The sequence below is a fragment of the Pygocentrus nattereri genome, chromosome 16 (assembly GCF_015220715.1).
Source record: "Pygocentrus nattereri isolate fPygNat1 chromosome 16, fPygNat1.pri, whole genome shotgun sequence".
Taxonomy (NCBI): Eukaryota; Metazoa; Chordata; class Actinopteri; order Characiformes; family Serrasalmidae; genus Pygocentrus; species Pygocentrus nattereri.
In genome coordinates, this window is record NC_051226.1 from 22486946 (window position 1) to 22502504 (window position 15559).

The following is a 15559-nucleotide window of genomic DNA, read 5'->3' on the forward strand; positions in this document are numbered from 1 at the left end:
TGAGAGCATGAGCTGGAGTGTAGACAGAGACTGGAGTGTTTTTGTCCTGAGATCTGAGAACCTTCACCATGGCTCACTGCCTGTTCCAATTCTCTCTCACTCTCTCGTTCTCACTCCTTTTCTCTCTGATGAGCAGAGGAATTCATTTGCTATTCTGTTTGCTGTTTAACTTCAGTGTTTTCGCTTAATAATTAAACAGCTGCTGCTGCTTGGACTTCCACAAGCAGCAGTATGCTCATGTGAACCCAGGCGATGACCCACATGAGGCACTACTTACTATACATTTTCAGTTTCAAAAATATCCAATTCCAAAAAGCATCCTCAGATCCGAGCATCATAGAGTAGACACCAGTCAGTAAAGAACCACAGCCATTTTTGGATTATCACTGCTTTCTGACTAAGTACAGGAGGGGGACAGAACATTTTATTCGCCTTTTCTCTGGGAAATGCTGAGCATCATGTCTGTCTGCATGGATCCTCTTTATTTATAGCACTCAGACATCTGAGCTTACTGTCTGCAGTCAGCTGGGGGGAGGCAGCTGGAGGTCAGTGTAAAGACACACAGTGATTATCAGGTGTCATAGAGTGGAGGATGGAGCCTGTTAGGCATCACTATGTAGCTTGTTTTCTGTAAGTTCCTTTCAGCTAAGTCTGTTTCATCTGGACCTTAAAGATCTCTTGCAAATGAGGTTCTGTGTTATGCTGATGAAGCTGTGTAATTTCATCATTACAGTGTCGCAGTAGACTTGGGCTATGTTCTGTTATGCACCATTTTGGAGTCTGCCATTTTGTTGTGGTGTCTAAAAACATACAGTACTGTGCAAAATTCAGAGACCACCCTTCTTTTATTTAACTTCCAGTCTAATGGCCATTATGTACATGTTATTCATTTTCAGGAGATGTTTGTGAGGAGATTAGATATAAGATGATCCTAAATAGGATTTCCCAAAACTGAAATTTTAAAAAATATTAAAAGACATACAAAATGTCACCATCAGATAAACAGCTTAAAATCTTTTGTCTTTGGGAGAGAGGAGAAAATCAAGTACCTGTCACTTCAGATCTGAAAAATCCATAGGTGTTTCTGTCCATCTTTCCACTATGAGAAGATATCTCAAGACATCTGTGGGTCTGAAAAGATGTGTAGCTGTCAAGAAGCGGTTGCAAAAAAATGGACAAAAAAGAAGAAGAATTTGCAGATCAAACAAAGCTTATCATTTGGATCATGAAAAGTAAAAAATGTAATCTTCTAAGCTGCAGATTTCTTTGAAAAACTAAAGTGAGTATCCTGGAAATAACAGAAACCCTAATAAACACAAAGTCTGGAAACATTAAATACTGAAAGATTTGATATTATTTTCAGTTGCTGAAGCGGCTGTTTTATTTCTTGATGCTGAAAAATAACTTGGACTTAATGGCCATTTTGACTGGAAATTAAATACATTTCCACAGTAGTGAAGAATATCTGGTGCACTCTTACAATCCCACAATGGACCACAATAGGTAGTATACACTAGCGGATAACCATAATGCACTGTCCTGTTCAACAGAGTGGTACTGCTGGGGCAGAGTGATTAACAAAACCATATAACATTGGTGTACAATTTCCATATAATAATCTAGTGTCCCTAATTTTCTAATGTGGGAAACAGTGATTAGCACATCATTTCTGTTCATTAGTGTACTTCTGAGTTTTATTTCATGTCATTTTAATAAATAGTGATTAGGGGATCATATTGAACACTAATGTGGTGAAGAGACATATACTTATAAAAATATTTGTGTCCACATGTTGGATCCTACTGAGAAACAAAGCAATTCTGGGAACTACTTTCTAGTTTTAGCAAGAATCCATGTTGGCCTGTTATTGCAGTTGTTCAGTTTTCATATTTATCTCATAAATAGCTCGCTGACATCCCTTTATTTTCATTAGTAGATACTCTATCTATGGCTCTGTCTTTAACATCTCATCAGTCTCTGAATGTAGGTCATAGAGGTCTAGACAGAGGTGCTCTCCTCCTGAAGATCTACCCAACCCTCCTCTAACACAGTCAGCTAATCAGCCTTTACAGCTTCTCCATGGTAGACGGAAGTGTGTTAGACTAGGGTTTCCACAGAGCAGTAGATCTTCAGGGTTGGGTTTAGGCACCACTTGTCTCTCTGAGTGCATATGGAGCTCTGAGTGCATATGGAGTGATGAGTATCGGATCTGGCCTTTTGTTCCACTGTAGGGATTTTGCCTTCGTGGCCAGTGATAAGGACACCTGCATGCTGAAGTGTCACGTGTTCCGGTGCAACGCACCTGCCAAGACCATCGCCTCTGCCCTGCACGAGATGTGCTCCAAGGTCAGGGTTTGCTTCTTGTTCTTGTGAAGCTCACTATGAGGGGTCAGGCCTTCCACATAAAGCACACTGAATTGAATGGCTTGGTGAAGGTGGAAGACCTGAAGACAGCACAAAGTGTAGATTTGTGAGCTTGGCTGATCAAATACTGACCACTTAGCTGTTTGTTTCTAAAAAACACGTAGGTTTAGAATCCCAAAGCAATGTTATTCATTTCAATACTGTGTTGAAAATTGCTACATAGTCTCAATTTAAAGGAGAGTTGCATTCCTCAATATTTCTGAATAATCCAATGGTTGAGAAACTGAGTTGGTGTGGTGTTGATAGGAGCCAGGGGTTATGATAGTGTCTTGTAAGTTTTATATATAATTAATGTATATAATTAATACATTTAAAAAATGTTAAAATGTGTTTTATTTCAGTATTGTTTTGCCTTACAATATATTGTAAAAATGTGTTTAAGGCCCTGTTGTAAAACAGTGTCTCAGGACAGTGCTCTTGTCTCAGCTTTCTGTGAGGCATGCTTTTTGGGGTATTAAATGCTTCCAAACTTTGATTTCTGTCATCACTGTAAATAATTCTGGCTTGGTAAGTTTCTGTAGCATGACATATCAAACCTCTCTAAATTAATTTGTTTCCACCTTATGCAGAACTTTGGAAAATCAATAGGATTTTTATTTAACGACCTTCACTATTACTGTATGAGAAAACCTTGTATATTAGAAAAGGATATATTAATTAATAGGAGAAGAAAAAACACACAACATAATTATTAGCCTTTTGTATGCATTCTCAGATCATGGCAGAGAAATCAGCGATGCACCCATCTATGGCACGCTCAGTTACAATGGAGAGTATCTCCCCTGAGGATCTACCTCATCAAGGTACCAAGCTCAGACAATAGGTCTTCATAATCTGGATATATGGATTGTAAATCTATTAAAATATGTGATTATTTTGGTTGTTTTTTTGTGTGTGTTTGAGAATAAGGTCCACTTTTCCCATATATGCATGCTATCTTTTATGTGTTTTTAGTCAATTTCCTGGATGCAGTGAGGCAGAGGGTTCAGAAATTTGATGTGGAGTACATTGGGAATCTACCCGTTTCCAGAGCAATGGGTGAGTCTAAGCTTTCATCACTCCAAATCTCAAGCCTTCATCATAAATCTGTCCATCTAATGCACATTAGATTCAGCCTTTCATTCAGTGTCAAATCTGATCAAAACTAAGTCATGAAAACTAATTTCTAATCTGTCGCTGTGAGCTAGGAGCATACAGTGCTGATAATAGAGTCAGGGCAAAACTGCAGAAGATAAGGAAGTGATAATTAGAGATTGAACAGACATGGTTGAGGGCACAAAGACTTGGCAGAGCTTCCTTTCTTCTGAGTAAAAATGCGTAGTCATACAGCGAGAAGCTCTGCTTCTCCCAGGGTCAATGTGTCATTACTGTGTCCCCGGGCTCCGCCTCAGCATGGGCTGCACTCAGAGAGAACAACAGCGTTTCTCAGCCTCTGCTAAACAAAGCCATCCATCATGCTCCCTGTGGATAGCTCATGCTGTAACGACTCACAGTGTGTCTCTGAGCAACGGTCATGTACAGACAAAACGGGAGATAAAGACCTACATGCTCAATGACACTGCTGTGGTACAGCCTCCCATATCATCCTTCCTGCTGGTGCTGGTGGCAATGGTGCTGATGTGACAGCAGGTTTGTCAGTTTACTAACAGTAGAGAATTGGTCTGAACAGTCCCTCTAGGAATTTGCATTTTCACCCAACGCTCACAACAATAGCAAGGCTTCACAATTTTGTCCTGTCACCATATTATTTCCACATTAAGTGTGTAAATCGTGCTTTCACAGTTTATGTAAGTGTGAATCACTCGTGCTGTGCTGTTTGGGATGGGGGCAGAGCGATATATTTATTAATCCCAGTTTTTAATACAAAAACATTGTGTGTTTTTAAGTATCACACTGGGTTTTCTGCCAAAAGTTTAAGAGCACTCTATTGTACTTCTTTTCCTCATCTTTCCTGAATATGTGGCTGTAGAAATACAGTGCCTGTTTTGCATTTAAGTAGATTCATTACCTTATTTCAGTATAAAATACTGAAAACAATGTCTGTCTTTAAAACTATGTCTGTATGTTCTCAGAGAGACACATAATTTCCAGTGTGTTTCTCCCTTGTCTTCTTTCAGAAACTAACTAACCAGGTTACACTCAAAACAAGTTGAAAAACATATCAGGTTCTCAGTCATCACAGATTTCTAAAGCTTTATTGCAAAACTCCTCAGCATCTAAAAAAAAAACACAATCCGTTGATTAATTCAGTTAAATTCAGTTCATTTGTATTGTGCTTATTGTAATAGCAACTGTTGCAAAGCAGCTTTCTGGCACCAACCCCTCTTGTCAAACATGTGAGTGTCAGGAAAACTCTCTAAGAACATGAAGGAACTTTGAGAAGATCCAAGACTCAAAGTCCATCCCAAGTTTAGTTACAAGAGAGCAAGTAAGATTAACTTGTTCAGGATTGTAGGCTTTTGCTTGGCCATGTGGGTCTTATAGTTTCATTTTATTTGTCTTCCTGGCAGGGATGGAGGTGCTGAATAGAGCCATTGAGAGCATCATGCACTCCAGAGACAGGGATGAGTGGGAGCCCATTGTCATCCATGTATCAGACACATTGCTGTCTCTGTGGAGGGGAGAGGCAAGTACCACAGAGATCAGGAAAGCAGTAGATTTAATAAACACATTGTTTTGTGAAGCAGCAAAGTTCAGAAGCCAGTGTTTTTTTTCTATTCCAGTGTTTCTACTCGGACATCACATAAGTCCACATTTTTGTTCTAACCTCACTTCTAGGACATCTGTGCCTGGTGTTTAGTGTCCTTAATGCCTTAGTTCAGGTGTGGTAGGAGCTGGAATTAATTAGAACATTTGGACCACGAGGTGAGCCCAAAGAAATAGGTTGAGAGATTTTCAGCTCCAGTCCTGTGGACCTCCTGTAATTATTAGCTAGATTAGGTATGTTGGCGCAGGAAATAGTTGAAACTGTACATGACAGTGGATCCTCAGAAGTAGGATTTAGAAACACTATGCACTGTCCACTGTCATCTGAGGAACAAAGCAACTTAGTTGCTCTTTCATGCTCTTATTTTCTTGGATTCTTCTCTTCAGGATGGTGAGGACCCCTTCTGGGAATGCCAAGTGCGTTACCTGACCTTTCTTGGTGTTGGTCACGACACACACACATTTGCAGTGATAGTGGATGCCGGCACACAGCGCTTTGAGTGTCACGTCTTCTGGTGTGAACCTGATGCTGGAATTATATCTGAGGCAGTGCAGGCTGCATGCATGGTGAGAGGCACTGAATTTAAACCTTTTTGAATGTGGTTTCTCTACAGTCGGGGAATATGAGGTTAGTTGTCAAGCTCCAGCGCTCTTATTTCACAAACCAAATAACTGATATTAGCTTAACCAGGATGTAACAAAAGCTCAGGGTGCACAAAATAAGTGCAGTATTGTGTAGTAATTTCAGTGGTATGATTAAAGTATTAGGTCTTGAATGGATGTTATGCAAAACCATCCCACATACATTTGGGTTCAAACATTTGACAGACGTTGTAGCTGCAGCCAGGGTGGAAAATGCTTAAATAATTGTATACTTTCTTATTATTATTTAATTGATATTTTTGAAGAATTGTACTTTAGTTGAGTGTTATTGAAGTTTAATATTAGTACTCTTACTCAATTATATTCCCAAGAGTAAAAACTTACTTTTTAATACTTACATTTTGATTTAGACCTTCAAGGTACTTGTTACAAATCTCCAAAACCAAGAGATTTCTCTCCTCTTCTCTTGCCATTCAGTTGAATTTCGATGCATTTAAATTTATACATTTTTATTAAAATCTCCAACCAAATTAGTCATTGTAAAATTTCACTTTGCAAAAAAACGTATAATTTATTTGTTAAAACATTTACTTTTTACTTTTATATAATTACTGAAATTTAGTTTTTTGGTTTCATACATTATAACTGAGTAAGATTTTGACAAAGTACTCACACTTTTTCCACCCCTGGTTACAGTGCCATTATATACACCTGAGGCTCACTGAAGAACCGTAGCTTCCATGTAATGTCTTTGTGCTTGTTTGGCGCCCTCTGTAGGTCCAGTACCAGAAGTGCTTGGTCGCCCAGACCCCACCCTTGAGGTCGAAAATGTGGCGAGCTGGCTCCAAAGTCAAACGCGCCAATTCCATGGACGGTGCCACCTTTCCGCCCTGTCACCAAGGACATACAACACCTAAAATGGCCTCCTCTAGTGTAAAGAAGGGCATGCTGGCATTTTTTGAGACGTTCAGAAATAAACCATCCGCGGTGCCTGCGCCCTAGCAACAGAGCTCAGGGGAGGGCTGGGGCAGGGCTTGATAGGTTTTGGGGGGGTGGCATGAGATAGGAGGACAGGAATGAGAATAGAAAAGAAAAGCAGAAAAGCGAAAGGAATTATCCAGTTATCTGAAGCCAGCTTTTGGTTTCATTTTGTGTTTTAAAAAAACTGTTTACTTTCCCCAGGACAACCTTAACAGTACACGGAAAAACCCGACTACACCGGTCTCTCCTGCAAGTACTTTGTTTGTGTGAATACACATATCTGATTACAGTTTGGTGGAACATCTGTTATAGGAGAACATTGAGGTGCTGTGCTCTCACATTCCACTCGTGTTGAGGGACAACCAACCTAGATAAGTGTTGTCCTTTTTTAATGACTCCCCTAGGAAAGTCCTAATCCTATTAGAAGAGAAACCATGAGAATGGTATTAATGTAGATCAAGTGGCAACTTCTGCACTGCAACTACCTGCACCAATGTTAGAAATTTAGCAAAAATGTATCCCACCACCAGGAAAGATCTAGATCCCACTGCTGTAGAACATCACTCCTGGGAACAACAGGATATTGTGCAATAATGTGTCCATCAGAACTGATTCTCAGTATGTGACTTCTTCTTGATGCGTATCAGTGTATAGACTAGCGACCTAATTCTGCTATGATAAATGTTTTAGACGTTAGAGACTTTCTGTTTAGGCCTCTCTTATGTTCAAAAAGTGGCTCGTGTTCAGATAGAGGAGCTTTCGCTTCTGTTGACTTAAAAACTGTCATCCTGCTTTTATAAAGGATGACATCCACTGTTCTGACACATTGCCACCTCAGATAGCGAATCAGACTAATCACATGGAACATTCCTGAATATCCCTCAGCCAATGAGAGGCTGATTGACACCACATTTAATGTTCCACTACAACCAAATCTGTGGTATGGCCTGTGTGCTATTTTTGGAGGATACAGTGTTTTGAATGCAATTCTCTTTTTCCAATTAGCTTACAGATGTTGGGAAAACATCTCCAAAAATGAATAAAAGTCAAAGAATGCATTATTTCATTAGAATTCTGTTGCTAATTGTCCCTGAAGTTTAGGCACAGTTGCATGATTTTGTACATGCTTGAGAATGCAAGGCTTTGCAATGGGAACCTTTAAAATAGAATTATAGAGCTTTACCAGTTATGGCCAAGGAATAACTTGGATATGTTACAATAACAAACCGTAGCTGGCACGAGTTAAACACTTGATACAATCATGTTAACACCAAAAACTAAAACGCTGAATATTGAACTATTGTACTTTGGCAAAGTAAAAATCCTTGGCCTTTTCCACCTCCACAAACTGAATGTATAAAATAGGCTTTCTGAGGGCACTTGACCTTCACGCATGTCGATTTGAGATGTCACTCAGCCACTTGTAAGCCCACTGGAATGGCACTATGGAAAAGTTGTGATGCTACAACTAATATATGCAACTGCTCCTTTCCCTTAAAAAAAATCTTGTGTTATATGACAAACCAACTCAGGTCTCCTTAATGCTAAGACACCAGTGGAAACGTGTAGGAATGGAAAACACTTCCAGCATGTAAGACCTTTGTTCATTGAGAAGCCTTGTCAAGAGAATTTTTCAGAGATACTGTCATAAACTGGTCATGTAGCTCTTTATACTCTCTGTAAAGAAATCTCCCTCTTATATATTTGCAGTTATTTAGCACAGAAATAGGATGTCATGTATAATGGAGTTGTTTTTTTTTTTATTGTTATTATATTAAGTTAATAGTATTTTTCGCACTGATGTACCAAACTGGATTCCACTTGTAGTGGTTTGGGTTGGGACAATAAAACTGCTTGAACCTCTTCTCCTTCCTCTTCTGTTATACTTACAAATCACATTTATAAACCATCATTTACAGTGAGTTTTCATGTTCCATTAATATTTCATTCACTTGGTTCTATAATTAAAAATGGACACAGTTGGACTATAAACAGCTCTCTGGGTTTGAGGAAAATGTCTTCTGATTCCATCTTCATCCATTTTCCCCACTGTGAAAGTGCAGATTCCTGTAGATGTCTTTATGTGGGAGAAAGCAGGGACAGAAAAGCGCCGTTAATAACTGCACTCAACGTCCACTTTATTAGAAACACTTACTCTGTACTTCCTTTCATTAGACACTTTACCTCATAGATCCACTAAATAGGTATATTACAAACTGTAGGCACGCTGTTCCTGCACAAATTGTTGCCACTCATGACAGCACAGCTGCTGACTATCACTTGGGTAGTGATTATTCTCAGCACAGTCATGGTAGCGACATGAGTGTGTTGTTCTACTACAAGTGTATCAGGCACAGCACTGCTGCCAGAGTAGTCACAATTTGTAGATGGTAGATATGTAGTCACTAATATCAGCAGTGTGGACATATAAGAGTGGTGATTCTAATAAGGTACATGGAGAATAAGCATTCATGCCAAACTGAAGCACAATCACCACAGTGGAGAAACGTCTAGTGCAGTGCACACATGACATTACTGTGACATGCAGAATGCGTGTCAAAATGAAAAGCAATGCCACTACTACATTGTTTAGACCTCTTCTGCATTTGCATTTAAAATCAAAATTTATGTAAGAATTGAGCACACTTGACCTTGAAATTTAACCAAAGCACAACTATATTGTTTTCCACTGTGCAACTGCACAGGCCTCAATGAAGTGCATTCATTCAAAACAGTGAAAAACATGAAATGCAATGCACAAATGAGACTGCATTTAATTAGTGACATGTAGAAAGTGCCCCAAAATGCAAAGTAAAAGATCCATTACGTTCATTTAACATCATTTGATATATGTTAGAAAGCAATATAGCAGTGGATTAATAACATTTCAAGTCAGACACAAATTCAGCATTTCTTTTTTAAAAGCATGTGTTCCGCACGCCACTCTGAAAAAGTAATGTCACATTTGCATTGTAGTGATTGTATTTCAGTTTGGCACAAATTCCGCTCCATAACAGTAAGCATATCACACAAGTTATATGGGGTTTTTTTGGATGGAAGTGTTTGAATATTCAATAATTCCAGCACCATACAAAACCTACATATTGTCACCTGTTTTAAAAAACTTAAAAAGTAACTATAAACAAATCCAGTTGTGGTAGAGAGTTTATATGGCTCATTCTGTTGAACTGGATCAAAGTTAGAGTTCAGAACACATTCCAGACTTTTAGCTGATCTTATTAAAGTAAATGACGGAAAGGCTAAAATAAGACTAAAACTTTGTGTTTCGGTAGTTGACATAAAAATGCAGGACAGCATTTTCATAAAATGTATGTTTAATTAAAAATAAACTGATGATTAATATAAATATTTCAACTTCACTTTAAAAAACATAAAAAAGCACAAAAATGTAGGCCTTGGGTTTAAATGTTTCATTCTACAGTTTGAATAATTAGTTGGTTTTTTTTGTATAGTTTTGTTTGACAAAAAGAAAAGTCTTTCCTCTGTGTAATCATGTAACATGGTCTTTCTTTATGTGCGCCTTTTAAAGCTTACCACTAGCAGGTCTTGATAGAGATTCATACACATCTGCTTCTGTTTGAGGTCCATCTACAGCACAGGAGGGCGAAATAAATAAAATATACTCATCGCCCTGAAGACATTACATGAAAGCAGCATGACTGCTTATGTGGTACACAGAGCTACAAAGGTCTTTGCTTATAATGTATCTTTAATAGAGTGACAGTTTTTGTACGTCAGCAGTGCAACAGTTACCTCTTCTCATTCTTTGATGTGGGTGATCGGTCGAATAGAGTCCTGCAGTAGTTTCTCCACATGCTTGTGTTCTCTGGAACACATCAGACCAACTGGCCGACGCTTGCAGCCTTCAAAGATGAAAGTTAGTGAGAAATGAAACTCTGGACATTTCACAGAAACAGGGCCCATTTTCTGCTTGGTCGCATAGTTCATAGCAGAAAAGCTGGTGAGGTTCTATTTAAAGAAATGGTTCTCAGTTCCGATCGTAGCCTGTGCACTACGCATTTTTATTTACAAGGTTCTGACATATTTGGTTCCAATCATCGGGTAAGTTTTCGTTCCTTTATGAGCTGAGACTGGTGTCTCGGAGGAAGGAAATAGAAAAATGTGCAGAGCACTGGCAGAACTGCCTTAAAAATATGTTACAAATATACAGTTTAAGGTAAGTAAATGTAAATAAAATAAAATCTGAAATGTAACAGTCCAGCTTTTAAACAGAATAAATACACTGAAATGTATTCTTATAAATAATAGATAATAATCCTTTGATGCAATCCCACCGCATTTAGTTCCCTGAAGAATAGTTTTGTGAGTGAGAATAATACATTCTCTACAGAGATCACCTTTCTGCACATTTGAATATAGGATTACTATTTATTTGCTGAATTTAACATTGGTAAAAAGAATCTATATAAAAATGTAGAAAATATACAAAGGTTCTGGCAGATCTTATGTTTCATTTTATGTTATAGAATGTTTATCTATCTCTCTCTCTCTATATATATATATAGTTTGACGTATTGTATGAAAATGAGATGAAACAATCATTTGTAATTATTAGTAAAAACTGAATTGTTGCATTGTGTGTTTTGCAATGACTTGACAATAGTTTAATTAATAATTAATTAAGGATTAACATAAATAATATGTATATTTGTAGGTCCAAGTTTATAAAACTATATATAACATATAAAACATGTTGCTGAAACTCTGCTTGTCTGCTTGCAGTTTTGGAAACTTTTTTATAATCGTTTAAATTATTTCCTAAATATTAGGCTTCAAAGTTAATTACATGGTGAACGTCTGATTTGACGGGGTCTGAATCGCAACATAAACATTGATTTCATTCATTCATCCAGCTTTTTCCCTTCTTTCTCAAAGTAAAACATGTTGGCCTAACCCTAGAGTCACATTTGTGATGTAAAACAAAACCTTACTACCTACACTTACTTGCTGGGACAGCTTGTTACAGCAGCTGGTTACTGTGAAACCTAAATGACACCTACCTAAAACTGACCTATGCACTGGACAAAATGTAATATTTAGCGCTGACCTTTTGTGCTTAAGGAGCTTTTTTGAGTAAGAAAAAGATGATTTGTCTTAAAACATGAAATACATGTCAATAAATGAATCAAAACAAATGTCATAGAAACGCCATAATAAGGCATTAAATTTCACTTTCTGATAACGTGGACACTCTGCCACAACTAATTTTATCTTTTAAAACAAATTCTGAGTAACCTGTTTGTGTTCCTTGAAAATCATTGCTTCTTTTCATGTTTCCTAAGATAGAACCTTATAATTCCAAGCAGAAAGTGAGTTCTTAGGATTAGAAGGTTCCATCTGCATTTGGCCAGTTATTAAATACTCAACAGACTTTATGGGATTTTGATTTTCTCATTTTTAAACAACAGAAATATATTTAAATACACAAAAAGTTGTCAGTGAATATTACCTTGATTTCAGGTACAAGTGTCTCCCAAACAGGCAGAGAAAGAGCAGCAATGCAGTCACACTGAGCCACACTGCGACGGCAATGCTAATAATGGTCATCTTAGCTACTGAACTGTTCAGTGTGGTAGGAGATGTGTGTTGTTTTGCGTTTGTAGTTTCCACCGTTGTGCTCGTCAATTGGGAGTCATTTGTTTCTAGAACTGAACACACACTTAAATGGCTTTATCTGAGACAGAGTTAGTAAAGACACACCAAACACACCTTAAGGGAGTATATCATAAAGTAAGAATATATATATATATATATACTGAATGAACAAACTGAACGTTGATTTCTTACCCTGCTTAATTTGTAGATAGACCTTTTGAGTAGTCAGGATTTGCTTTGAAGAGCTTATAACACATTTGTAGAAGCCAGCATCGTCCTCCTGTAGGTCACTGATGACCATGTAGAAATTGCTGTGCTCTGAGCCTCTTGCGGAAAAATGAAATCGTCTTAACTTGGTCGATAGACATTGTAAAGCTGATGAGACGGTACCAATCAGCTGCTCACAGTCCTGGATGTTTTGACACCGGTACCATTTTAGCTCCAGTGAGGAGCCCAAACTGTGTCTTGGTTCTGCATTACAGGCGAGTTCAACAGTTTCTCTGACACCAGCGCTGACATTCAGTACATGCTCTGCTGTAATTGAAACATTATTATTATTATTTTAATATCAATATGTACTTTAACGTCCAGCTTTAAACGTTAATCTACTATCACCAATGTCAACTTTACTTACTTAAGAGTTGACATTCCTAGATCATAAATAAAAAGAAAACTCATACAACTTTTATAAAGAGAAAATCAAAAATCTTACCAGAGTTTGTTTGAACAACTTGTAAGGCGAGAACAAGAAACAAGAAATAATGAATCATTTTGGTCGAATGTAAAAAATGCTGATGCCCACAACATGAGAACAACTGAGTCAATGCCAATAAGCTTCCTGTGGGGGGAGGGTGTCAAATGTACCTGAGGTAATAGTGTAATAGTCAGCTGGAACAAAGGGCAAGTCTTTGCAACAGCAAAGTGATCCACAGTACACACTTAAAAATGATGGTTCTTTAAGGGTTCTTTAGTAAAGAAAACGGTTCCATGGAGCCATGAACACTCAAAGAACACTTTGCATCAATAGATGGTTCTTTGCATGGTGAAAAGGTTCTTCAGATTGATGGAGAATGTGCTGTAGATGGTTCTATGTAAAAACCTTTTTAAAAAGGGTTCTATATAGCACCAAAAATGGTTCTTCTACTATTATGTTTTCAAGCTTGCAACAATAAAATAACCAGTGTTGGACAGTAACTAAGTAAATGTAATTCATTACTGTACTTAAGTAGTTTTTTCATGTATCTGTACTTTACTTAAGTATTTCCATTTTGGGTGACTTTTTACTTTCACTCCACTACATTTCAGAGTCTAATATCTGACTTTTCACTCCACTACATTAAAGCAAGTTTTTATTCAATGTGTAACTAAGTTACAAAGTAATCTTAAACTGAAACGTTGCTTGTTTGTAAAAAGTGATTTCAGAGCCACTCGGTTCTCCCTGATGGAAACTGTTTACCTTCAGTGTTTTGTGCTTATGATCATTTTAATAGACGTCAGCGTCACTAATTAATGGCGTTCTATTAAAAGACTGGTTTACCAAGAGAGACACTGGAGTATTTTCACCTAAAATGAGTTAATGAAGCGAGTCGTGTAACAAAAATGATAACAGGACATTAGAGCCAGAATTACTCTTTTAGTACTTTTACTTTTGATACTTAAGTACATCTGAAGGCAAATACTTTTGTACTGTTACTCAAGTTGAGGTCTAGAGTAAAGACTTCTACTTTCTGAAACCCTTTTTGAAAAGGTTCTACATATACAATTAAAAACACGTTCTCCATCAATCTGAAAAACCCTTTAACCACCCCAAGAAGCCTTTAACCGGGCAAAGGGCTCTTTGAGTGTTTATGGTTCTATACGAAACCCTTTTCTTTACTAAAGAACCTTTGAAGAACAATCTTTATTTCAGTGTGTAGATTGTACTTACAGATTCACTTATTTACACATGGGCCTAAATGGGAGAACATCAGGGGTCCCCAACTGCAATCCTCTGTACCCCATACTAGGTGAGGCAAGGCCTTGTTGTGCTTTGTCTCATTTAGTTCACCTGATTTAACTCATCTAAATAGCAAGCTCCTTGTGTGCTGGGTCACGAGTTAAAGTAGGAAAACACACAAATGTGCAGGACATGGTGTCTTCAGCACTGGGAGGCACCGACCTAAATGAAATTCTTATTGATTCATTTGTTATGGGTAGAATTAATTGCAGTAAAGGCCTTTTTACTGGGCTTCCCAAGAAAACAATAAAACTCAGACTAGATCCAGCAGCATAGATTCTAACAAAAACAAAAAAGAAAGCTCGGAATAGATTTTTAAAGGTCTAAATAGCCTTAAAACACCTGCGTTACATCAGAGAACATCTGTCTGTATATGCTCCAAAACGTGCAGACTCTGGCCTTTGGCAAAGATCTCCTGTAAATTACAGAACAAGTGGAGAGGCATGTTTACTACTGTGTTTCTAAACTGTGAAACTCAGTTCCGTCTTTATTAGGCAGTCAAGCTCTGTACACTTTTTTTGAGAAAATTTTCTAAACCTATTTCTTCAGTTTAGGTTTTAATTAAAAGTCTACCCTTTGTATTCATATTTTTCATTTGATTTATGTCTCAGTTTATTTTATTTAATAGCCTTTCATTCGCTCAGTTTCATTTTTATTGGTGTTACTGCATGTTGTCACCTGTCTGAAAAGCACTTTGAGCTGCTGCCTGTATGAGACGTCCTTTATAGTTATGAAGTTAATTTTTAGTTTTATTCAGTGTACGCTTGCATTTTATCACGTCCCAGTTAAGTCTGTCGTGGCTTTAGCTGAATGGATGTTTTGCTTGATGTTGTTTCAGAGAGAGGCTTTTAATAGAATAGCGTTCAAACCGTCCAGCAGCTGAGGGTCATCACTGCAGTCTACCTCTTGACAGCACTTAACAGTGGCTTGTCTGTTTTGTGACGATGTCAGAAACACACGTCCTTCATCTTTCTAACGCCTCTCAATATCCATCAGGCAAAATGTTGAGATGGAAAAGAGGGGGCACCCGGATTTGAACCGGGGACCTCTTGATCTGCAGTCAAATGCTCTACCACTGAGCTATACCCCCTCACGACTAACGCTGTCCGCCGTTACCTAGTTGTTCCTACGCTAATCCTTTCTGTGCGCCAGCGGGTATTTTTGAAATATATATTTATGCTTCCAACAGTATTAAGGCTGACAGTTTGTTTC

At 37.9% G+C, this 15559-nt stretch overlaps 2 protein-coding genes and 1 non-coding gene across 4 annotated transcripts in view; 1 reads left to right on the forward strand and 2 right to left on the reverse strand.

Moving 5' to 3' along the window:
- Window positions 1-8578, forward strand: part of apbb3 (amyloid beta (A4) precursor protein-binding, family B, member 3) — a 34187-nt gene extending 25609 nt beyond the window's left edge. For both annotated transcript variants that reach the window (XM_037546064.1, XM_017704434.2), the window contains 6 exons: window positions 2232-2346; window positions 3140-3227; window positions 3379-3462; window positions 4935-5050; window positions 5518-5697; window positions 6511-8578. In XM_037546064.1, coding sequence (XP_037401961.1) covers window positions 2232-2346; window positions 3140-3227; window positions 3379-3462; window positions 4935-5050; window positions 5518-5697; window positions 6511-6735 — 808 coding nt within the window. In that variant the 3' untranslated portion in view covers window positions 6736-8578. The remainder of the gene's footprint in view (window positions 1-2231; window positions 2347-3139; window positions 3228-3378; window positions 3463-4934; window positions 5051-5517; window positions 5698-6510) is intronic.
- LOC108431354 lies at window positions 8433-13148 on the reverse strand. The gene is made up of 6 exons (XM_017704436.2): window positions 13064-13148; window positions 12544-12885; window positions 12206-12404; window positions 10489-10598; window positions 10270-10323; window positions 8433-8791 (listed from the first exon to the last, which is right to left on the reverse strand). Exons 1-6 carry the CDS (start codon window positions 13119-13121, stop codon window positions 8748-8750), a joined length of 807 nt encoding a protein of 268 aa, XP_017559925.1. The 5' UTR covers window positions 13122-13148; the 3' UTR covers window positions 8433-8747.
- A 2217-nt stretch (window positions 13149-15365) lies between these two features.
- On the reverse strand, window positions 15366-15437 carry trnac-gca. Its single transcript has one exon. It is a non-coding gene; the product is annotated as a tRNA-Cys (tRNA).
- Window positions 15438-15559: the final 122 nt, after the last annotated feature.

What these genes read in the sequence shown, in the direction of transcription:
- LOC108431354 (XM_017704436.2), bottom strand. Translation starts at nt 13,121, where the DNA reads ATGATTCATTATTTCTTGTTTCTTGTTCTCGCCTTACAAGTTGTTCAA. An exon ending in CTATCTACAAATTAAGCAGG is followed by an intron (nt 12,405 to 12,543) that starts GTAAGAAATCAA and finishes GTGTGTGTTCAG; the next exon opens with TTCTAGAAACAAATGACTCC. An exon ending in CACTTGTACCTGAAATCAAG is followed by an intron (nt 10,599 to 12,205) that starts GTAATATTCACT and finishes TCATCTTTGAAG; the next exon opens with GCTGCAAGCGTCGGCCAGTT.